The 24,722-nt window shown below is 40.2% G+C and overlaps 1 protein-coding gene across 3 annotated transcripts in view; it reads left to right on the top strand.

Annotated features, from left to right (window-relative positions):
* USP42 (ubiquitin specific peptidase 42) overlaps positions 1–24,722 on the top strand; it is a 43,834-nt gene that overhangs the window by 10,857 nt on the left and 8,255 nt on the right. For 2 of the 3 annotated variants that reach the window (XR_009530103.1, XM_060077655.1), the window contains exons 4-14: positions 12,122–12,232; positions 14,149–14,251; positions 15,179–15,246; positions 15,965–16,035; positions 17,125–17,207; positions 19,430–19,541; positions 20,552–20,692; positions 20,879–20,979; positions 22,085–22,238; positions 23,634–24,350; positions 24,471–24,565. Coding sequence is in view for 1 of the 3 variants with exons in the window: in XM_060077655.1 (XP_059933638.1) it covers positions 12,122–12,232; positions 14,149–14,251; positions 15,179–15,246; positions 15,965–16,035; positions 17,125–17,207; positions 19,430–19,541; positions 20,552–20,692; positions 20,879–20,979; positions 22,085–22,238; positions 23,634–24,350; positions 24,471–24,565 (1,756 nt within the window). In the remaining 2 variants the exon portion in view is untranslated. The remainder of the gene's footprint in view (positions 1–12,121; positions 12,233–14,148; positions 14,252–15,178; positions 15,247–15,964; positions 16,036–17,124; positions 17,208–19,429; positions 19,542–20,551; positions 20,693–20,878; positions 20,980–22,084; positions 22,239–23,633; positions 24,351–24,470; positions 24,566–24,722) is intronic. The other variant, XR_009530104.1, reaches the window with a different exon arrangement.

The following is a 24,722-nucleotide window of genomic DNA, read 5'->3' as shown; positions in this document are numbered from 1 at the left end:
AAATCACTTTGTCAATTTCTACAAAAAAGCTTCCTGAGATTTTGATTAGGATTGTGTTGAATCTGTAAATCAGTTTGGAACGAATGACATCCAAACAGTATTGTTTTCTGGCCCACAAACTAGGTATTTATTTAGGTTATCTTCAGTTTTTCTTAGCTGTGTTGCATAGTTTTCAGTATACAAGTACAATTTGTACAATTTTTAATCCGATTTATCCCTAAGCATTTCATATTTTTGAAAACTATTATAAATGGTAATAGTTTTTGAATTTCGATTTTTGATTGTTCATTGCTAGAATGTAGAAATGCAGTTGAACTTTGTTTATTGATCTTGTATCCTACAACTTTGCTAAGCTCCTTAATTCTAGTAGTTTTTTTAATACAGTTACTTGATTGATTGCCCTTATGATTATTTAGAGGCATGTTTTTAGTTGCGAGATGATTGGGGAGTTTTCGGAAATTGTCCTGTTACTACTTTAATTCCATTGTGGTCAGAGAAGATACTTTTATTGTTTGAATCCTTTGAAACTTGAGACTTGTTTTATGCACCAGAACGTGGTCTGGCTTGTTAAATATTCCACGTGTACTTAATAAGGATGTGTATTCTGCTGTGTTGGTTGGAGTTTCTATAAATGCTGATTATGTTTAGTTACTTGATAATGTTGTTGAGGTTGTCTTTTATGTCCTTTTACTGCTTTTCTGTCTACTTGTTCTATCGAATTTTGAGAGAGGTATGTTTAAATAAAATAAATTTTTGAATTTGTTTCTTCATTCTGTTCTATCAGTTTTGCTTCATGTACTGTGAAACTCTGTCACTTAAGGTTATTATGACCTCTTGGTGAGCTGACCTATTTATAACTTATGAAATGACCCTCTTTATCCCAAATAATATGCTTTACTCTGAAATCTGTTTTGTCTGAAATAGAGCCACTCCAGTTTTCTTATTAATGTTAGCATGGTATATCTTTTTCCATCTTTTAACTTTTAACCTATTTGTGTTTATATTTAAAGTGGATTTCTTGTAAACAGCCTATAGTTTGTTCTTGTTTTTTAATCCAGTCTTACAGTCTCTGCCTTTTAAAATATAAATCATTTATATTTAATGAGAGTATTGATATGATTGGTTTTACATTTACCATCTTGCTATTTGTTTTCTAATTGTCCCGTATTCTTTGTTCCCTTTTTCATTGTTTTCTGCCTTCTTTTGGAATGAGTAATTTTATATTTCTTCTCCTTTATTGGCGTATTTTCTCTAACTTTGGTTTCTCTTTTTAGTGGTTGCTTTAGGGTTTAGCATACATTTTTAACTTACCATAGCTTACATTGAGATACTATTCCATTTCTTGTGTAGTCTAAGGACTTTATGACAATATACTTTCATGGTCTCTCTCTAGACATTTGTGCTATTGTTGTCAAACATTTTATTTTTACTTAATTTGTATCCACATAATATATTGTGTTATTTTGCTTTAAATAAAATTTAAAAGTTTTATTTTAAGTAGTTTGTTAAGGTTTCTTTACCAGTCTTTTATATTTACTTACTCTTTTATCATTTCCACTGCTTTTAATGCCTTTGTGTAGATCCAGACATCCATCTGGTATTTTTTCATATGCCTGGAGGAATTCCCTTAACTTTTCTTGCTGGTGACAAACTGTTTTTTTGTTTGTTTGTTTGGTTGGTTTTTAAAATAAATTTATTTATTTATTTATTTTTGGCTGCGTTGGGTCTTCATTGCTGGGTGCGGGCTTTAGTTGCGGCGAGCAGGGGCTACTCTTCCTTGTGGTGCACAGGCTTCTCATTGTGGTGGCCTCTCTTGTTACGGAGCACGGGCTCTAGGTGTGTGGGCTTCAGTAGTTGTGGCACGCAGGCTCAGTAGTTGTGGCTCATGGGCTCTAGAGTGCAGGCTCAGTAGTTGTGGCGCCCGGGCTTAGTTGCTCCATAGCATGTGGGATCTTCCTGTACCAGGGATCGAACCCGTGTCCCCTGCGTTGGCAGGTGGATTCTTAACCACTGCGCCAACAGGGAAGCCCCCAAACTCTGTTTTTTGTTTTATTTATTTGTTTGTTTTTTATTCTTGGTCTGAAATATCTTCATTTTGCCTTTTTTGAAGCTAAACTTTATTTTGAGGTAATTTTAGATTTACTTGCAGTTGTAAGAAATCACACAGAGGCATGCTATGTACCCTTACCCAGTTTCCCCCAGTGGTGACACTGTAGTTCAGTCTCACAGCCAGGATATTGATTTTGATACAGTCAAGGTACAGAACGTTTCCATCACTTAAGGATCATGTTTCCCTTTTATAGCCAAGCCCACTTCCCTCGTGCCCCCACCTCCTCCTTAATCCCTGGCAACTACTAGTTATCACTTCTATTATTTTGTCATTTCAAGAATGTTACATATATTGAATTATATAGTAGGGATTGGCTTTTTCACTCAGCATAAGTCTCTGGATATTCATTCACTTTGTTGTGTATATTAATAATTTGTTCCTTTTTATTGCTGGTTAGTATTCCATGGTATGGATGGACCACAGTTTGTTTAACCACTCATCCATTAAAGGACATCTGGGTTGTTTCCAGTTTCTGGATATTATGAATAGAGCTGCTGTAAACATTAGTGTGTAGAGCATGTGTGTGAACACAAGTCTTTATTTCTCTGGAATAAATGCCCAGAACTACAGTTGCTGGGTCATAAGGTAGTTGCATGTTTAGTTTTGTAAGAAACTGCCAAATAGTTTTCCAGAGTGGCTGACCAGTTTACATTTCCACCAGCAGTGTATTGAGTTCCAGTTGCTCTGCACTGTTGCCAGCATTTGGTGTTTCACTGTTTTTCATTTTAGCCATACGGTAATGATGAGTATAATGATATCTCATTGTAGTTTTAATTTGCATTTCCCTAATGCCTAAAGGTCTTGAACTTCTCTCCATGTGTTTATTTACCATCTGTATATATCCCCTTTGGAAAATATCTCTTTGTGTCTTTTGTTCATTTTCTATTGTGTTCTTTGTTTTTATATTGTTGTTTTGTTCTTTATATATTCTAGATATTAGGTCTTTTTCGGATGTGTATTTCCAACATTTCCTGCCAGTTTGAAGCTTGTCTTTTCATCCCCTTAACAGGGTCTTTCACAGAGCAAAAGTTTTAAATTTTGGTGAAGTCCAATTTTTCCTTTTATGGATTGTGCTTTTGCTGTCAAGTATAAGATCTCTTTGCATAGCCCTTGATCCTAAAGATTTTCTCCTATTTTTTTTTCCTACAAGTTTTATAGTTTTACATTTAGGTATGTGATCCATTTTACGTTAATTTTTGTATAGCGTGAGGTTTAGTTTTTCTGTCTGGATGTCCAGTTGCTCTAGCACCATTTGTTTCAAAGGCTGTCTTTCCTTCATTAATTGCTTTTGCACTTTTGTAAAAAATCACTCGGGTGTATTTGTGTGGGTCTATCTCTGGGTCCCCTATTCTGTTCTGTTAAGGTATGTAACTGTCCCACAACATGGTTGGTCTTTGTTATTGTAGCTATATAATAAATCTTGATATCAGGTAGAGTGAGTCCATCCACTTGTTCTTTTTCAAAATTGTTTTTTTCTATTCTGGTTCCTTTGTCTTTCCATATAAATTACAGAATAATCTTGTCTATATGTACAAAAAATATTTTTGGGATTTTGATAGAAATTTTGTTAAACCTGTATCTCAGATGGGGAGAATTGATGTCTTTACTATGCTGACATTTCCAGTCTGTGGATGTGGTATGTCTCTGCATTTACTTAGATCTTCTTTACTTTGTTTCATCAGTGTTGTGTAGTTATCAACATGTTTGTTTTGTGAGATATACACCTAATCCTTTTATTTTTTGAGGAATTATAAGCATCATTATATTTTTGATTTTGGTGTTCACATTTTTATTGCTGGTATATAAAAGTACATTTGATTTTTGTATATTGACCTTACTGACTTCACTTAATATTTCTAGGCTTTTTTTTTCTTTTGGGAGTCCTTGTATTTTTCTACGTAGACAATCGTCATATGCAGATAGGGACATTTTTACTTACTCCTTACTGATGTGTATCCTTTATTCCCTTTTCTTGCCTTATTTCACTGGCTAGAACTTCTAGCAATATGTTGAATAAGAGTGATCAGAGCTGACATCCTTGCCTCATTTCTGATCTTAGGGGAAAAGCATTCAGTTTGATGTTAGCTGTAGGTTTTTGGTATATCCTTTTTATCAAGTCAAGGAAGTTCCCCTCTATTTCTTTCTTTCTTTTTTTTTTCCTCTTGTTTTTCTGTTTTACTGATTCCCGCTTTTTATCTTGAATGAGTGTTGATTTTTGTCAGTAGGTTTTTCTGTGTCAAATTGATATGATCATGTGAATTTCTTCTTCAGCTTATTAATATAGTGGATTATACTGGTAGATTTTCCAATACTGAGTCATCTTTGTATCTCTGGAATAAACTCCGTTTGGTCATGATGTTTATTTTTATATTTTGCTGAATTTTTGTTAAGGATTTTTACATGTGTTCATGAGATATGTCGGTCTGTAATCTTCTGTTTTTGTACCACCTTTGTTTGGTTTTGCTATCAGGGTAATACTAGCTTTATAAAATGAATTTGGGATATGTTAACTCCTGTTTTTCAGAAGAGATTGTGTAGAATTGATGTAAATTCTTATTTAGTGTAGAATCCATCAGTGAAACTATCTTGGCCTGGAGATTTCTTTTCTGGGAGTTTTAAAATTGAAAATTTAATTCCCTTAATAAGTATAGCGCTATTCCAATTATTTTATATTGGGTGGGTTGTAGTAGTTCACTTCTTTTGAGGAATTGGTCCATTTTTCCAAAGTTGTCAAATTTATGTGTGTGAAGTTATTTATAGTATTCCCTTGTTATCCTTTTGATGTCTGCAGGGTTGATATCCTTGTTTTTGCTTCTGATATTGGTATTACTGTAAATTTCCCTTTCAACACTGCTTTAGCTGTGTCCCAAAACTTTTTTTAAATTAATTAATTTAGTTATTTATTTATGGCTGTGTTGGTTCTTCGTTGCTGCACACGGGCTTTCTCTAGTTGTGGTGAGTGGGGGCTACTCTTTGTTGTGGTGTGCGGACTTCTCATTGCAGTGGCTTGTGTTTTTTGCAGATCACAGGCTCTAGGCACATGGGCTTCAGTAGTTGTAGCATGCAGGCTCAGTAGTTGTGGCTCGTGGGCTCTAGAGCGCAAGCTCAGTAGTTGTGGCACACAGGCTTAGTTGTTCCACAGCATGTGGGATCTTCCCGGACCAGGGCTCAAACCCATGTCCCCTGCATTGGCAGGTGGAGTCTTAACTGCTGCACCACCAGGGAAGTCCCTGTGTCTCCAAACTTTTGATATATTGTCTTTTTATTTTCATTCAGTTCAGTATATTTTTTAGTTTCCCTTGAGACTTACCCTTTGACCCATGGGTTATTTAGAAGTGTGTTACTTAGTTTCCAGGTATTTATAGACTTTCTTGTTATCTCTCTCTCACTGATTTCTGGTATTTTCCATTGTGGTCAGAGAACACACTTATTATGATTTCAGTTGTTTTATTTTTTGAGGTTTGTTTGTGGCCCAGGATATAGTCTATTTTGGTATATGTGCTGTGAGCACTTGAAACAAATGTGTTGTTGGGTGGAGTGTTCTATAAATGTTGATCAGATCTCATTGGCTGTTGGTGCTGTTGACTTCTTCTGTATCCTTGCTGATTTTCTGTTTAATTGTTCAATCAATTGTTGACAGAAGGATGTTGAGGTTTCCAGCTCTAGTTGTGGATTTCTCTATGTCTGTTTTCAGTCCTATCAGAGTTCAATTCATGTATTTTGCAGCTTTGTTGTTTGGTACAAACACATTTGAGATTGCTTTGTCTTTTTGATGGACTGATCCTTTATATAATCTCACTTTCTCTGGTAGTTTTCTTTGCTCTGAAGTCTACTTTATCTGCTACTAATATAACCATTCCTGCTTTCTTTGGGTTAATGTTTGCATGACATATGTTTTTCCATCATTTTTCTTTCAGCCTGCTTGTATCATTACATTTGAAGTGAGTTTCTTATAGGCAGCATATAGTTGAATCATGTTTTTAAAGCTGCTTTGTTAATTTAAGTCTTTTAATTGGTGTAATGTTTATTGATATTTAAGGTGGTTGTTGATATATTAGGACTTAAGTTTGTCATTTTGTTTTTGTTTTCTGTTCTGTTTTTCATTTCTGTTTTCTTATCTCTGCCTTCCTGTGGGTTATTTGAATATTTAAAAATTTGTTTTTTTTTAATGTTTTTGAGTGTATCTCTTTATACAGTGTTTTTAGAGGTTGCTCTAGGTTTGCATTATTTATACATAACTTTTCACAGTCTACTGATGTTGTTATTTTACCAATTCAAGGGAAGTGTAGAAACTTTCCCTTCTATCTCCTTTACTCTTCCCTAGTTATCATGTAATTAAATATTTCCTCACATACATTTGGAACCACATCAGACAGTGTTATGATTTTTATTTCAACTTTCACATAATTTAGAAAACTCAAGAGAAGGAAAGCCTATTGTATTTGTCTGTATTTTTGATTACCATGTTTTCTTCTTCCTTCTTGATGTTCCAGGGTTCCTTTTTTAAAAAAATTACTTCCTTTTTGTTTAGAGAACTTCCTTAAGTCATTCTTTTAGGGTAAGTCTACTGGCAACAAATTCTCCTTGTTTTGCTTCATCTGAGAATGTCTTAATTTCACCTTGATTCCTGAAGGACATTTTCACTGGGTATAGGATTCCAGGTTGACAGTCCTTTTCTTTCAGCAGTTGAAAATTATTCTGCTACTTCCTTTGTCTTCCATAGTTTTTGATGTGAAATCCATTGCCATTCAAATAGTTTTTCTCTTATAGGTAAGGTGTTGTTTTTTTTTTCACTACTTCCAAGATTTTTTCGATGTCTTTAGTTTTCATAAGTTTAATTATGATGTGTCTTGGCATAAATATCTTTGTTCTTTTTCCTGTTTGATGTTTGCTGTGCTTCCTGAATCTATAGAATCATATCTTTTGCCAAATTTGGGAAAATTTCAGCCTTCATTTCTTATAATACTTTCAACCCAGCCTTCTCTCTCCTCTCCTTCTGGGATTCTGATAGCATGTGTTAGATATTTTGTTAAAGTCCTAAAGGTCCCTGAGGCTCTGTTCATTTTTCTTTCCCAGTCTGTTCTTCCTGTATTGTTCAGAGTAGGTAATTTCTGTTGTTCTGTGTTCATGTTTACTGATTCTTTCCTCTGTCAGTTCCATTCTTCTACTTAGCTTATCCACTGAGCTGCTTACTTCAGTTACTGTGTTTTTCATTTCTAAAATTTCCATTTGGTTCTTTATATCTTCTATTTGTTGAGTTTTTCTATATTGTTTTATTTGTTTCTAGTATGTTCATAACTACCTGTTGAGGCATTTTTATCATGGCTGCTTTAAAACTTCTGTTAGGTAATTCTAACTTACCTCCTATCTTAGTGTTGGCATCTATTCATTCATTGTCTTTTTTCACTGAGTGAGAAATTCTTGGTTCTTAGTATGATGAGTGATGTTCAGTTGAAACCTGGACATTTTTGTGTTATGTTATAAGGTATTGGATCTTATCTAATATGTGTTTTAGCTGGCTTTCTCTGACACCATTCTGGCAAAGGAAGAAATATTAGGTGGAGATAGAAGTCCACGTTCCCCATGCAGTCTGTTGACACCCAGGGTGGGGTTTGGGGCTCCGTGTTCTTCCTGGGTGGGGGTAGGAGTTTCTTCTCCCCACATGATGTCCACTGACACAGCAGTGGCTTTTTACCACTGGGTGATAGTGAAAGTCCTGATTCTGACGCTACCCACTGGGGAGTTCGAGGGTTGCTTCTTTCTTTCTTTTCTCTTTCTTTCTTCCTTTCTTTCTTTTTCTTGCTCTCTCTCTCTCGAGGTATAATTGATTTACAATATGATATGTTACAGGTGTACAGTATAGTGATTCACAATTTTTTTTTTTTTTTTTTTTTTTTTTTTGCGGTATGCGGGCCTCTCACTGTTGTGGCCTCCCCCGTTGCGGAGCACAGGCTCCGGACGTGCAGGCTCCGGACGCGCAGGCTCAGCGGCCATGGCTCACGGGCCCAGCCGCTCCGCGGCATATGGGATCCTCCCAGACCGGGGCACGAACCCGTATCCCCTGCATCGGCAGGCGGACTCTCAACCACTTGCGCCACCAGGGAGGCCCTGATTCACAATTTTTAAAGGTTATGCTCCATTTATGATTATTATAAAATACTGGCTATAATTCCCTGTGTTGTATACTATATCCTGTAGCTTATTTTATACATAATAGTTTGTACTTCTTAATCCCCTACTCCTATCATGCCCCTCCCCCTTCTCTATCCCCACTGATAACCACCAACTTGTTCTCTGCATCTGTGAATCTGTTACTTTTTTGTTATATTCACTAGTTTGTTGTATTTTTTAGATTTCACATGTAAGTGTTATCATACAGCATTTGTCTTTCTCTGTTTGATTTATTTAACTTAGCATAATAAGGAGGGATGCTTCTTTATTACTGGGTTTGTGGGTGGAAATCCAGGCTCTTCATTTGATCTTCACTGACATTGTGTGATGGGGGTGTGGTTTGTTATCACTCAGCATGGATGAAAGTTCCCATTCCTAATTTACCTTTTCTAACACTACCCCAGTGGGTAGGTTGGGATGTAAGTGGAAGACTAGGCTCCTCACTTGGCCATGGGTAGGTGTGGCACCACAGTTTTTCTGTGTGTTTGACTAGGGTAAAGCAGTTTTTGTAAGTTTTCTGCCTTGCTAGGCTGCCCCTTTCCTGGTCCTTTGGCTAGAGATAGCAGGCTTTCATTGTGGCTTTGTTCCCTCCATTTGTTGGTGTTTCCAGGTCGGTGGCTTCTTCAGCTCCAAGTCCTGGAATATATGGAGCAGAAAGAAATCCCAGGGAACTCACTGCCATGTCATTCCTTGGGTTCTGAAATTGCTAGCTTGTCTTTCACAGCTTATGTTTGCTTCATATACAATGTCCAGGATTTTTTGTTGTACTTAGTGGGAGGAGTAGGGAAAAGTACCACTAATCCATCTTCCAAGAAGTGGAAGGTCTCATCTTTGGTTTTGAAAGATGTTTTCATGGGGTATGGAATTCTCTGTTGACAGTTTTCTTTTAATACTTGACAGATGTTACTCCACTGTCTTCTGTCTTGCATTGTTTCTGACAAGAAGTCTGTTGTCAGTTTTACCTTTGTTCCTATATACATAATGTTTTATTTCTAACTGCTTTAAAATTTTTCTTTTTATCACTGTTTTAAGTAGTCTTTTGTTTGGGGTTTGTTGAGGTTGTTAGATCTGTAAATTTACTGTTTCAGATTTATATACCTTTCAGTCATTTAAAAAAACTTCTATTGTTATAATTAACATAAAGTTAATTTCTTTAGTGTACAGTCCTATTAATTTTTGGGGGATCAGTTTTACGAATTTTAATACAGGTATAGGTTCATATAAACCACCACCTCAGTCAGAATACACAACTGTTTCGTCACTCTAAAAAAACTTCCTTGTGCTATCCCTTTGTATACAATCATTATCTCTTAAAATATTTGTTCTGTCTCTTCACCTTCAGACTCCAATTACATGTACATTAGGGACAACTGGACGTAGTCCCACAGGTCACTGATATGCTTAATTTTTGTTGTTATTTTGAGAGGTTTTTTTTTTTTTTTTTAGGTTTGTGTGTGTGTGTTTCATTACAGATAACTTCTGTTGCTAAGTCTTCAAGTTCACTAATCTTTTCTTTTGTTTCTAATCTGTTATTAATTTCACCTGGTGTGTTTTTCATCTCAGAGATTCTACTTTTCCTCTGTAAAGTAGATTTGGCTCTATTTCCATATCTCTCCTTAACATGCTCTTTTTTCTACCTCGAGCATAGAAATTATATATATATTTAAAAAATGTCTTTTTTAATGTCCTTATTTTTGAGTCTTATATCTGTGTTATTTTCATGTCTGTTTTTGTTTATTTGCTCCTTGTTATTGGTCATTTCTGATCTTTCCGTGCCTCATCTTTGAGTATATAACTCAGTTGTACTCTTCAATTAGAATTTTATGTTGTTGCGTACTGGATTTTCTTTTTACTCCTATAAATATTTTTGAGCTTTATTCTGGGGCACAGTTATGTTAATGGGAAATAGTCTAGAACTTTCCCCGTGGTGCAGTGGTTAAGAATCCACCTGCCAATGCAGGGGACATGGGTTTGAACCCTGGTCCAGGAAGATCCCACATGCCACAGAACAACTAAGCCTGTGCGCCACAACTACTGGGCCTGCGCTCTAGAGCCTGCGAGCCACAACTACTGAGCCCACATGTTGCAACTACTGAAGCCCGCGTTCCTAGAGCTTGTGCTCCGCAACAAGAGAAGCCACCGCAATGAGAAGCCCGTGCACTGCAAAAAAAGAGCAGTCCCCACTCGCCGCAACTAGAGAAAGCCCACGCGCAGTAACGAAGACTCAACTCAGCCTAATAAATAAATACTTTTTTTAAAAAAAAAAAAATGAGGGGCCTCCCTGGTGGCGCAAGTGGTTGAGAGTCCGCCTGCCGATGCAGGGGATACGGGTTCGTGCCCCGGTCTGGGAGGATCCCATATGCCGCGGAGCGGCTGGGCCCGTGAGCCATGGCCGCTGAGCCTGCGCGTCCGGAGCCTGTGCTCCACAACGGGGGAGGCCACAACAGTGAGAGGCCCGCATACCGCAAAAAAAAAAAAAAAAAAAAATGAGGGCTTCCCTGGTGGCGCAGTGGTTAAGAATCTGCCTGCCAATGCAGGGGACTCGGGTTCAAGCCCTGGTCTGGGAAGATCCCACATGCTGCGGAGCAACTAAGCCCATGAGCCACAGCTACTGAGCCTGCGCTCTAGAGCCTGTGAGCCACAACTACTGAAACCCACACATCTGGAGCCCATGCTCTGCAACAAGAGAAGCCACCGCAATGAGAAGCCTGTACACTGCAATGAAGAGTAGCCCCTGTTCGCCACAACTAGTGAAAGCCCGTGTGCAACAACAAACACCCGACATAGCCAAAAATAAGTAAAAATAAAATAAATAAATAAAATTTAAAAAAAGGAAATAGTCTGGACCTTTTGAGGCTTTTAAAGCTTTGTTAGGCAGGTCTGAGCAGCCTTTAGTTTTAGGCAGTTTCTTGACTTCGGTGTAATTGACATTTAGGACCAGGTAATTCTTTATTGTAGGGGCTGTCCTGTGTTTATTGTAGGATGTTGAGCAGCATTTGTGGGCTCTACCCACAAGATGGCAGGAGCACCATTTAGTCATGAGCTAAGAGTGGTTTTCATTTTTTTTTAAAGTTGTTAAAAAAAAATGCAACAGAGACCACTGTATGTGGCCAAGAAAGTCAGAATACTTACAGAGATTTTGAACCCCTTGTACAGGAGACATTCCTTTACTGTTTGAGACAAATGGTAGTATAAAAAAAAAATTCTTATTTTTTCAGTATAGACAATAGTTAAGAGCACCGGCTTTGAAATTAGAAGGGTATGATTTGAGTCCAATTATGTGTCTGCCCCTTAATAACTATTTGACTTTGGGCAAATTTTTAACTCTCTGAGCCTTATTTTCCTTTCTTGTAAAGTAGAGCCAGTATATACTTATCACTTAAGTTTGTTGGAGAATTAAATGAAAATGAATAAAAGTATATAGCTCAATACATGACACATAGTAACTGTTATTCTTTTTTTTTAATATTTATTTATTTGGTTGCGCTGGGTCTTAGTTGCAGCTTGCCAGCTCCTTAGTTGCAGCTTGAAGGCTCTTTAGTTGAGGATCGAGGGCTCCTTAGTTGCGGCCAGCGGGCTCCTTAGTTGTGGCATGCGAACTCTTAGTTGTGGCATGCAAACTCTTAGTTGCGGCATGCAGGTGGGATCTAGTTCCCTGACCAGGGATCAAACCCAGGCCCCCTGTATTGGGAGTGTGGAGTCTTAACCACTGTGCCACCAGGGAAGTCCTGTAACTGTTATTCTTATTTCAGGAGTGTGCCCGTTATTTATAATACCCCTTGATGTATATATAGAGTCATATTTTGCTAATTTGGAGGATTATCATCTGTTATCTTTCAGGTCATGCAGAAGGATTTTGTATGATGTGTACAATGCAAGCTCATATTACCCAGGCGCTCAGTAATCCTGGGGATGTTATTAAACCGATGTTTGTCATTAATGAGATGCGGCGTAAGTATCCTCTATAGTAGTTTATATTAGTATTTGTTAGCTAATTGGTCTTAATGGTCTAACTGGTAAATGATGAGCTCCTTGTGTATTACAACAGTTTATTGTATATGTATATGTACTTAATGAATAACAGGTTTTTAGTAAACTATTTGCTATATAAACACATTTTGAAACCTAAAGTAAAAGATGACAATATAGTAAAGAAGGTGGTATTCAGTTTAATATATAAACACATTAAAAATTTTAAAAAATTCAATTTATTAATAAAATCATTGATAAGTTTTACAGTGTTTTTCTCAGATATTTGGATTTCTATGCTAATACTAACTCTAATATTGTCCCACAGGTTTCTTTAGTTTTCAATTAGTTTTAATTCAGTGAATGAGTATTACACTATACATAGCTGATGGGAATTATCAAAATAAAGTTAATTATACTTTTAAAGAAAATTTTATACTCATAACTTAGCAAATTTGTGGATAGATTTCAGTTTTTCTATACAATTTTTAAATGACTTTAAAATTTCCTCTTGAATTGTAATAATCCTGATAGGTCACATGAAATATTTTTATGTATGTACTTTCTGTATGTTTTTTGCAATAAGCTTTTACATCATCTTAATTAGCTGAGCTGGAATAAAAAATGCTTGCAAATAAAACAAAAACCTAACTCTTAATCTGGTATCTAGCTGGGTAATTATAGGGGTGGATAATTACACACTGACAATTTATAATCTTTTTGCCTAAAAAGCTGCTGAAGATAAAGAGGTATTATATTGGCCCTTGGTACTATTAACAGGCCAGATTAGACAATGCAAAAATTTTTTAAACATTGTAGGATCCTGGCACAATTTTAGCCAGGGGTGATTTTGTTTGTTTAATTACGTGTATATATTACACACACACACACACACACACACACACACACACACACACACACACACGGCAGGCATGTCTAATGTTTTTTTTTTTTTTTTTTTTTTTTTTCGGTATGCGGGCCTCTCACTGTTGTGGCCTCTCCCGTTGCGGAGCACAGGCTCCGGACGCGCAGGCTCCGGACGCGCAGGCTCAGCGGCCATGGCTCACGGGCCCAGCCGCTCCGCGGCATATGGGATCCTCCCAGACCGGGGCACGAACCCGTATCCCCTGCATCGGCAGGCGGACTCTCAACCACTGCGCCACCAGGGAGGCCAATGTCTAATATTTTTAAACTTAGTCTTTAAGAGAATGTCACTGTGTGTATATACATACATCCATGAACATACACCGCCTGCTAACTCCAAACATATATGGTTGAATAATGAAATTGTCATTTTTGTAGGTCAGAACTGGTAGAATATTGGCAATTTCATATGATTCAAGTTAATATATATTTATATATATTCATACACATTAAAATTCTATGTATATTGTTTATACTTTTGTGTTGTTTTTCATTATTACGTAATTTTGTCTTGCGGCTGTTTAGTCAATTAGAAATAGGACCAAGATGATACTCAGTGGAGAATATAGTATGTTCTCTAGGTTATTGGGATAGAATTTAGGTAGGTTCACACGTTTATGTTTTACATGGATTCTCTCAGGGAGATCTAGGGCCAGATTTAAGATGTGTGCACTGACATAACATTTGGGACAAAATTTTGAAACAGTGAAGCCAAGGTTGAATTTACTCAGGTATCATTTTATTGCTGAAGACATAGAGTCTCTGGGCTCTCAGAAACTCTAGCCCATGTGGACTTTTAATGGTCTAAAGGGCCTGTCGTAGCTGTTCTCAGGGGAGCTTATTAATGCTGTTTCCTCATAAAATAATTATCGGGTATTTTCTAACCAACGTATTGACATAAGATGTAACTTTGGGGGAGTACAGCCTGGCCTGTCACGTGATGATAAAGCTTTGTCTTTACTCGAACTTTATAGGCATAGCTAGGCACTTCCGTTTTGGAAGCCAAGAAGATGCCCATGAATTCCTTCAGCACACTGTTGATGCTATGCAAAAAGCATGCTTGAATGGCAGCAACAAGTGAGTACAACACAGCATCGGTAAACCCCCATTCCCACCCCCTGCCCACCTCGCTGGCTCACCAGAACTCAGTCTAGCCTTTTACGATGGGTGTGCAGAGCTCTCTTTTGGCCTCAACTTTTGACTTTGCGCTGCCTCTTCCTCAGGTGATTGGCATTATTTTCAAATGGTTGAAATTTTAAAAGGTGTGCTTACTATAATAATTTGGATTTAATTACAGATGTCAGGACATGAATATTGGTCTTGACATTATTTAATTTCTGAGTATCATCATCCCTCTGCAGGTCAAAACTAACCACTTCTCCTTTCTTGTGTGCCAACGTTTTCTGAGTTGATGTCTAGGCTTTGAAATCTGTATTTGTTCCCTGTGTCTTTCTCACTCTGGTCAGTTACCAGTTTCTGCAGTTTCTTCTTTAAAATCTAAATGTGGGCTCAAGAGGAAGATTGGAGAAACAATTAGATAACAAGTCCTAACCCACTTGCTATTGCCTCAACACACCCAGCAAGTCTCCCATTCCCTTCCCACTGCCACCAGCACTGCCTTGGCCAGGCTTTCCTTGTCTGGATGACAGTAGGCTGCAGAACAGGGGGAAATGCTCTGTGTTCCCTGCCTTCACTGGCAAGTCCTCACACTCGGTGTCACAGTCCTGCTTTAGGGTGACTTCCTCTTACTACTTGCTTCAGGGCCAGATTCCTGACTTAATTTTGAAGTCCCTTCTTAATACCATGCTACCTCTTTTTCTGCCTCACCCCAAACCCTCACTGTGTTCTGATGAGGCAAGGCTATTCTCTGGCTGTCACACATACTGTGCAGCTCTGCTGTTTGAATTCTCATTCTTTTATAGATGTACATGCTTTTAAAATCTGGTTATAGCCTCTGTCATTTTTGTAGAACTCTTCTCTCATTTTACTGTTTGACTTTTTCAGATTAGACAGACACACCCAGGCTACCACACTGGTTTGTCAGATATTTGGAGGATACCTAAGATCTAGAGGTAAACTCTGTTTAAAGTTTGATAAGTGTGATACAGTATGTGGTTTAAAAAATGCAAAGGATAGGTAAGGGTTAATAATGGCAAGTGTATCTCCCTTCCAGCCCAGACTCCCATCCCCCATCCTCAAAGGCAGCCCCTGTCCAGTTTGTGGTTATCCTTCCAATAGTTTCCTGTGCATGAGCAGACTGGCTTCTTTTCACATTGGAAACCTTTTTACATTTCAGCACATATAGGTCTAACAGAGTCTTTCACAGTCGCAGCAGTATTCCATTTATTTTAGTTCCCTATCAGGGAATTTTTAGATAGTTTCTAATTTTTGTTGTTGTTACCATCAGTGCTTCATTGAACATCCTTGTATACACATGCCTTTACGTCCATGTAAAAGTGTACATACACAGGATAATTTGTTAGAATCTCCTTATCAAAGGGTGTGTTTATTTTAAACTTTGACTCTGCCATGTCACTCTTCCAAGAGCTGATGCCAGTTTACACTCCAGCCAGCGGTGAACGTGCATCACATTCGTGCCTCTCACTGTGTAGTAGTAAAATTGTTTGCCCAATGTGATAGAAGAAAAAAGTACCTTGTGTTTTTTATTTTGTGATAGTATTTATATGTTCTGTCATTTCAGTAGTTGGTATTGCCATACTGATTATACTTTACTATACTTATACTATACTGATTATACTGATTATCCTTTGCATTTTCTTTTTATTTCAGTCAAATGTTTAAATTGCAAAGGTGTGTCAGATACTTTTGATCCATATCTCGATATAACATTGGAGATAAAGGTAAGTTTGATAGTTGTTGTGGTGGTGAAGTTAAAAAAAGTCAGTCATACTTTATGTATTTATAGTTCACTTATAATTTAGACTACACTTGTTAGAGAATATAAATTGAAAAATTTAATATGCTAGGACTTTATTTAGAGGAGATTATTTAAGCTTTGTATTAGGCATCATAAAAAACTTAAAACGTTTAATAATTTTATTACCCTTTGACTTAATCTTAATAAAACCAGATTCTGGTGCCTATATTAGCCAAATTTAGGTGGTTGTTATTCTTTAGATACTGTTTTGCTTCTTGCATTTTCTAAACTCCTATTTTTTTGTTGTCTTAAGCTTTTGTTTTTCTGATTACAAGTGTAATACATACTAATGATAAAAATGAGAAACATTGGGCTTCCCTGGTGGTGCAGTGGTTGAGAGTCCGCCTGCCGATGCAGGGGACGCAGGTTCGTGCCCCGGTCCGGGAGGATCCCACATGCCGCGGAGCGGCTGGGCCTGTGAGCCATGGCCGCTGAGCCTGCGCGTCCGGAGCCTGTGCTCCGCAATGGGAGAGGCCACAACGGTGAGAGGCCCGCATACCGCAAAAAAAAAAAAAAAAAAAAAACATTGCAGAGACGCGTGGGATCCTGTCCCTCAGGATGTACTCTTGTTAACAGTTTGATATAAACTGCTTCCAGAGTATTCGTTTACTGTTTATAAAAATGAGTTTATACCTTCAGTCTGTTTGGCCACTTCCTATCTTCATTGCATTTTGCTTGGGCCTTCTGTGTGTTGTGCTTCAGCCAATTTACATGCCTGATTCCTTGCTGGTAGATACTTCATTTGTTTCCAGTTTTATACTATTTTAAATAATGCTGCAGCAAGCAACCTCTTCACATATTTTTGCTGACTTTAATCTGCTCTTTTTTTAATGGGAGGGGAAATAGCTTGGTGTGTACATGTATTAATATAAAACTGAACATCATAATGAAAGAAGATTTTCTTTTTACATAAAAATTCACATTTGCTTTTATACTTTCGAGTCGTCTTTTTTCTTTTTCCTAACAAGCAGCAATGAGTGGTAATGTGGTGTTGGTGCTGCTCTGTTCCCAGGCTGCTCAGAGCGTTAACAAGGCATTGGAGCAGTTTGTGAAGCCGGAACAGCTCGATGGAGAAAACTCGTACAAGTGCAGCAAGTATGATGGGTGATGCTGGAGGCCGCATGGGGGGCGGGGAGGCTTGGTTTGAAAGGGTTCGGTGTGTCTGCGTAACCCAGGGCTAGATTCCTGTTACCGTCAGGGAAGACTCTGGGTCTCTCTTCCCCAAGGGCCAGGGCACGCTGTGTCTCCGTGTTTACACTCTTCAGAGAAGTGCACTGAAGAATGGGAGATGGGGCCTCGCTCCTGGGGAGGTGGGTGGGAATGGAGAGGTAAGGTCATCCACTCACCACAGGCTAGCGCTGCTGCGTGTGAAGCTTGGCTGTGGCGGCATGTGTGTCGAGCAGCACTTACATGGACTCCCCTGTGTGAAAGGGTTGGGGTGGGTGGGGAGTGACTTTCTCCCAGAGCAGTTTAGGGTCTCTCTTAACTGCTGGCTGTCTCCCAGGATTAGGGGCAGTATCTGCTAGAAACCTCGAATTTAAGTTATTCTTTAATGTTTCCCCATCGAGTCAAGAGAGCCTATTTTTTTTTAAAGGGGGGCAGTGTCTTTCTTCCTTCCTTCCTTCCTTCCTCCCTTCCTCCCTTCCTCCCTCCCTCCCTCCCTTCCTCCCTTCCTTCCTCCCTTCTTTCTTTCCTTCTTTCTTTCCTCCCTTCCTCCCTTGTTTTCCTTCTTTCTTTCTTTCAAGATTTATTCATTATTTATTTAATTTATTTTTGGCTGTGTTGGGTCTTAGTTGTGGCATGCAGGATCTTTCATTGCGGCTCACAGGCTTCTCTCTAGTTGTGGCGTGTGGGTTTTCTCTAGCTGTGGCACACAGGCTCCAGGGCACGTGGGCTCTGTAGTTGTGGCATGCAGGTTCCAGAGTGTATGGACTCTGTAGTTTGTGGCACGCGGGCTTTCTAGTTGAGACGTGCGAGCTCAGTAGTTGTGGCGCACGGGCTTAGTTGCCCTGCGGCATGTGGGATCTTAGTTCCCTGGCCAGGGATCGAACCTGCGTCCCCTGCATTGTAAGGCGGATTCTTTACCACTGGACCACCAGGGAAGTCCCAAGAGAGCCTATTTTAAGAAAGCCCTGTTTCATATGTTTTAAGTAGATTTTCATTTTAAGTCAGTTAATACAGCTAAGCGTTGTTATTGAATATAGGCAGACTTCAGGGATATCGTGGGTTTGGTTCCAGACCACCACAATAAAGCAAATCTTACAATAAAGTGAATCACATGAATTTTTTCGTTTCCCAGTGCATAGAAAAGTGATGTCTATGCTATACTGTAGTCTAAGTGTGCAATAACATTATGTCTAAAAAACAATATACAGACCTTCACTTAAAAATACTGTTAAAATATGCCAAAATAACTAGAATAGGAACATCAAAGATCTCTGATCAGGCTTCCCTGGTGGCGCAGTGGTTGAGAGTCCACCTGCCGATGCAGGGGACACGGGTTCGTGCCCCGGTCTGGGAAGATCCCACATGCCGCGGAGCAGCTGGGCCCGTGAGCCATGGCTGCTGAGCCTGCATGTCCGGAGCCTGTGCTCCGCAATGGGAGAGGCCACAACAGTGAGAGGCCCGTGTACCGCAAAAAAAAAAAAAAAAAAAAAAAAAAAAAAATCACTGATCACAGGTCACCATAACAAATATAATAATAATGAAAAAGCTTGAAATATTTCGAGAATTACCGAAATGTGACACAGGGACACGAAGGAAGCAAATGCTTTTGGAAAAACGGTGCCAGTAGACTTGCTCCATGCAGGGTTGCCACTGACCTTCAATTTGTGAAAAATGGAATATCTGCAAAGGGTAATAACATGAGGTGTGCCTGGGTTCATTTTGTCGAGGGGGAGAAGGCTCCCTTTCCTCCCAAGACCATAGGGATTTCTCCTTTGTTTTAAACTTCATGGACATTTCTAGTCTTTACTTTCTTCCTTTTGTATCTGGGCTTAGTTTTCACAGTATTATACCAGCGAGTTTTTCAGTTTGTTTTCCATTGAGAGAAACTTATATTAATCTAATTTTGAAAATATCAGTGACCTGTCATACCTGACATTTCAGAACTGTCCTTTTTCTTTCATGCTAATTAAGCAGTTTCCCCCGTACTTTAAATTTTAATATTTTAACTGTTGGTTGAAAAGGGTGGTATTTCTCATCTCATAGCCTTCTTTTGGAAACTTAATTTAGAATGTTTCAGAGGAATAACAAGGGAAAGATGAAGAAAAACCCATGTTAATCTTCTTAAACATCTGTTTCTGTTTTTTTCCAAGGTGTAAAAAGATGGTTCCAGCTTCGAAGAGGTTCACTATACACAGATCTTCTAACGTTCTTACACTTTCTCTGAAACGTTTTGCAAATTTTACTGGTGGAAAAATTGCTAAGGTATGTAGATAATATTATTAATAACCGTTTATGCTGAGCCTTTCAAGGCTTAAGTGTCAGCAACTAAATTGAACAGTTTTATTATCTGATTTTCTAAGTTCTTCCAGCACTTGGTAGTAGAAAAAAATGTCAAAGAATTGAGCTAGTAGTTTGGTATGTGTGTTTATGAGTGTATGTGTTTTTTTCTATATCCTTTATCTGGCTAGACTTTCTGAAGATAAATTATCTTCATTTGGGCTTCATAGTCAGTGCAGGTGACGAGTGGCTACAGGGAGTGAGCTTGTGTCATTTGAATCCAAAGAGGGTTCCCAGTCAGATCTTGCCATTCTTTCATCAGAGCTTATTTTGTTTATTCATTTGTTTTCTGACTGGTAGTGTACTGAATTTTCCCATTTTCTTCCCACTTTCTGGAGATTGAAAGTGGTCAGAAATCCAGTAACATGCAAAAGAAATCTGTTCCTGAATTGTTAAAAATAAAAATAAGACTGTCTGGGGGCTTCCCTGGTGGTGCAGTGGTTGAGAGTCCACCTGCCAATGCAGGGGACATGGGTTCATGCCCCGGTCCGGGAAGACGCCACATGCCACGGAGTGGCTGGGCCCGTGAGCCATGGCCGCTGAGCCTGCGTGTCCGGAGCCTGTGCTCTGCAACGGGAGAGGCCACAACAGTGAGAGGCCCGTGTACCGCAAAAAAAAAAAAAAAAAAAAAGACTGTCTGGACTCTCAAATCCAGAGTTGTGATTGTTACTGTCTCCTTTGATGGAATTGGAGAATTCACTTACTGTGGATCCTTATTTGTTTAAAGGAAATAAAGAATACAGTGGGATTGCATTAAACACACTTAGGTTCAGGTGTGCTCCAGGTTGATTCTGTCTTTTGAAACGAGGTTCAGTGTGCTGGTTTTCTGCCAGAACATAGGGTGCAGTGCTCTGGGGTCTCCTGTGCCCGTGCACATGGGATGACTTGCACCTTCAGAAATGACGTTCCTTTTTCCTCTTTCCATTCCTTTGTAGGATGTGAAATATCCTGAATATCTTGACATTCGACCATATATGTCTCAGCCAAACGGAGAACCGATCATTTATGATTTGTATGCAGTACTGGTACACACTGGTTTTAATTGCCATGCTGGACATTACTTCTGCTACATAAAAGTAAGCTCTGTGGATTTTGCTAATAGCTATTTTTACAATACACTGTAAGATAGCCCTGGCATTTTTGGGAGGAAAGGTGGGGCTTTTACGGTTAAAATACGAAAGCCCATTTTTCTTATGTCTCTGGATTGGTGTTCCCTATTTACCTAATTGTATCTAATATCTCTTTTATTGGCTGTTTTGCAGGCTAGCAATGGCTTCTGGTACCAAATGAATGACTCCATCGTATCTATCAGTGATATTAGATCGGTACTCAGTCAACAAGCTTATGTTCTCTTTTATATCAGGTATTGTCAGGAAAGCAAATTTTCATCTTTTCTGTTATGTCATCTCTCTTCCTCTCATCAACATATTTAAATTGAGTATTGTCTGTTTAAGCAGCATCTCGGTGGTGGTGTTCAGTGCGGATCATGAGTTTGCTTTAGCTCCCAGCTCTTCGGCAGGTTAATAAAGAAACGTGCAGAAGAAGGGGAAGGCCGTAGTCTCAGAGGGTGGGCTGCTGCTGCTGGTAGCAAACCGGGTGGGCCAGGGGGCCTGGGAGGCAGTGAGCGGAGGCCTGGAGAAGGGGACTCTTTGAGTACCTGGGTGTGGTCACCTCTCAACCACTGAGCACAGGCAGCCAGCCACCTCCCTGGGCCAGCCTGGGCCAGCACCAGCACCCGCACCCCTGCTGCTGCTGCATATTCTGACTCGCTAATTCCATTTCTGGAAATGTAGGGCCTTGGAGCAATCTGATGTGTGCTCCAGTGTATTCATTTGTAGTAGTTGGAAATTAAGAACATCATGAAATTTCCATCAATGACAGAAGATCATGTAAATTATAGCATATCCATATGATGAAATACAATGCAGCTGTTAAAAGTGATTTTTATAAAGCTTTTTAAAATGATATGAGAGAGTGCTCCATATATGGAGGAAAAGCAGTTTGAAATTTTACACACTGATACTGAAGAAATCAGTATAGGCTAAAGCCTGGAGGAAAATCCACTAAATCTGAATAGTAGACGCCTCGAAGCAGTGAGGGGAAGCACAGTGTTTTTGTTTGTTTCTAACTTTTCAGGATATTACAGATTTTTCTACAATGGTATGTATTTATAATTAGAAAAATAGAAATAAAAAAGAAAAGAAAAATAGCTTTCAAAAAATTAAAAAGTAAAGAACAGTAGCTTTCAGATAGTGGCATCCTCAGAATACACAGTTCAAAATACCGTTTGCCCAGTGACCCTGTTATCATCTCCCGATCTGAGCACCCGGTGTTGGCCTGGACTTGATGGGGACCCTGCGTGTAGCTCTGCGCATCGTGTCACCTGTTACCTGAGGGTGGGGTGTACACGAATCTCTTCTGGGGAGATGTCCCATATCACCTTGAGCACTGTCACTCTCTGTCCCCAGGTCCCACGATGTGAAAAATGGAGGTGAACTTACTCATTCCGCCCATAGCCCTGGCCAGTCCTCTCCCCAACCGGTGATCAGCCAGCGGGTTGTCAGCAACACACAGGCAGCATCCGGGTTTATCGGACCACAGCTTCCTTCTCACCTGGTGAAGGTAACGTTCCACGGGTAGAATGTCATCCTGATGTTCATCTTTCCAGCCCTCTAGTCAACATTGCAGTAGTTGTCATGACCTCATCTACAACTGAATTTCTTGTCCAAAAAGTTTATTCAAGCTGTTTATTATATTTCAAATATACAGAAAATCTCTGAGTATGAACATAATGATCAAGAAGAAAGTCTGGTGTAAGTCTATTTAAATGCTAGAGATTTTAGCTCCCACCTTGGACTTCCATTCACTTAATGGATTAAATATTTGGGGATTCTTGATTAATGCTGGCCTCCAGGAAAGTGATGCTTTTACAAAAAGAACACTTTAGTCGTATCCGTTTAGCCCTTTCAGGAGTGTGGCATTTTCTCTCTGCCGTCCGGCCAGGTCTGATCACGCTCCCTCATGGCTTCTCAAGGGGAATGGAAGGTATGCCTGCTTCGTGTGAAGCTCCGAGTCCTCAGTGGAGGCCTGGCTTTTGCTTGACGTAGGTGTTGAGATTGCGGACGTGTTGGACTTGTTGGAATAGCCTGTATACACCTTGGGATAATCCTTTCACCTGTGCCATAGTGTCGTAACAGCCTTCAGTTTGATAGGGAGTCACAGATTCAGTGCCTTAGGGAGCTGGACAGGCAGCAGGTCCTGCACTGGGCTCTGCCTGAGTGAGACCTCAGGACACGGCCAACGCGAGAGCACATGCCCTGTGTGGAGGGGCCACTGCTGTTGCTTTTTCAAGAGGTTTTTTTGTTTTTGTTTTTGTTTTTTTAACTATGAAGCCTTCCAGTGTTAAGATAGCACCTAATTCAGATATTTAAGAAAACATTTTGAAGACCAAACAATTTATCTGTGAGTCAGAATTCACCCATGACTACGCCAGTTTGCAACTTCTGGGTTATAGCAGCAAAAGTTGGGATCTGGAGCAAAATAACTGCTCGAGTAGGAGTCGGAGATGATGGGGGCAGGGATGGCTTAGTGTGTCTGTCCACGTGCGTGTCTCCCTCACTCCCTTGGCCCATGGGAGTTCCCTGTGGCTGGCACTCCCTTCTGCCCGGACTGCGGTGGGCTCCCAGGAAACCATCCAAGGAGAACCTGTGTGACTCTATGCCCAAAGGGACCCGCTTCTTTCTGTCAAATTGGAGCAGGAAGAATTTGGTCTGGGTATTGTTCTCTGACAAAAAGAGTGGTCCCTGTTCACCAGAAATTCATTCTCAGAAAACTGTGCCCTGTGAAAGGTCTGTGGTGGGCAGGCCCACAGGAGAGGGGGAGGGCTTTCTAGGTGCGTGAAACTTGTTATTCACAAAAGAAAAAGATAACCAAAATGGGAGAGGCCTATGGCCTCAGGTTTCTGAGTCTGCGACTATTTCTGGAGCTCTCACCTGGCTGTGGTCTGCTTGTTTCCAGAACCCACCTCATCTAAACGGGACGGGACCCTTGAAGGAAACGCCGAGCAGCTCCATGTCAAGTCCTAACGGGAATTCCAGTGTCGGTAGGACTGGCCCTGTTAACGCCTCAACAGTTCTAACGCCAGTTCAGAACTGGTCGGTTAACAGGCCCTCATTTATTCCAGAACATCGCAAGAAAGAGAAAATCACCATCAATATTCACAAGTTACCTGTGCGCCAAGTTCAGTCTCAGCCTGCCCGTCACAGCAATTCCCTGGAGAGCCCTAACAAGCCTGCCCCCTCGTCTACCATCACCACTTCAGCACAGTCTACCTCGAGTGCCCCCATCATGCCCGCGTCGGGTAAGATAACAAAGAAGATCACCCTGAGGGCGTCCGGCCCTCAGCCTGTGATGAACAGCAGGTCCAGGCTTAGCTCCGGCGTGCTGGTCCCCTACGGCGCCGAGTCGTCCGAAGAGTCCGACGAGGAGGCGAAGGGCCTCGGCAAGGAGAATGGTCTCGGCCCCGCCGAGAGCGCACGCGCCCCTGCTCCAGTTGCCGAAGATGTCGAGGCCTCTCCGCACGAGCTCCGAGAGCCTGTGGCTCTAAACAGTGCTAACAGTACGGACGGCGACCCGAAAGAAAACGGCCTGCCCTCGGGTGCTGCCCCCTGCCAAGTCCAGCCTGGTCTACTCTCAGAAAACCCCTTTTCTAAGGCAAACGGTCTCCCTGGGAAGGTGAGCGTGCCTCAGGCGGGGCTGGGGCGGCCTTTGCTTCCACCCTCGTGTCCGGAGGGTCACGTGGCTGGGTTTCAGATGGCCCCCGGAGCTGAAATCTCTCTGTTTTTTTTTTGGTAGTTGATGCCTGCTCCTTTGCCACCTCTCCCAGAAGACAAAATCTTAGACACCTTCAAACTCGGCCGCAAAGGGAAAGGCTCCACAGATGAGATGAGGTAAGATACCGTCCCAAGGCCGTGGGACGTGGGCTGGGGAGTCACAGCAGGGCCTGTGGGTACGGCTGCTCGTGGAAGTCTCAGGGTGAACCTTTTGGACCCTGGAATGATTTGAATAACGATCTGTCGAACTCGTTCATGTTCCTTTTAAGAAAGT

The sequence above is a fragment of the Mesoplodon densirostris genome, chromosome 16 (assembly GCF_025265405.1).
Source record: "Mesoplodon densirostris isolate mMesDen1 chromosome 16, mMesDen1 primary haplotype, whole genome shotgun sequence".
NCBI lineage: Eukaryota > Metazoa > Chordata > Mammalia > Artiodactyla > Ziphiidae > Mesoplodon > Mesoplodon densirostris.
This window is presented reverse-complemented; position numbering and strand designations above follow the sequence as displayed.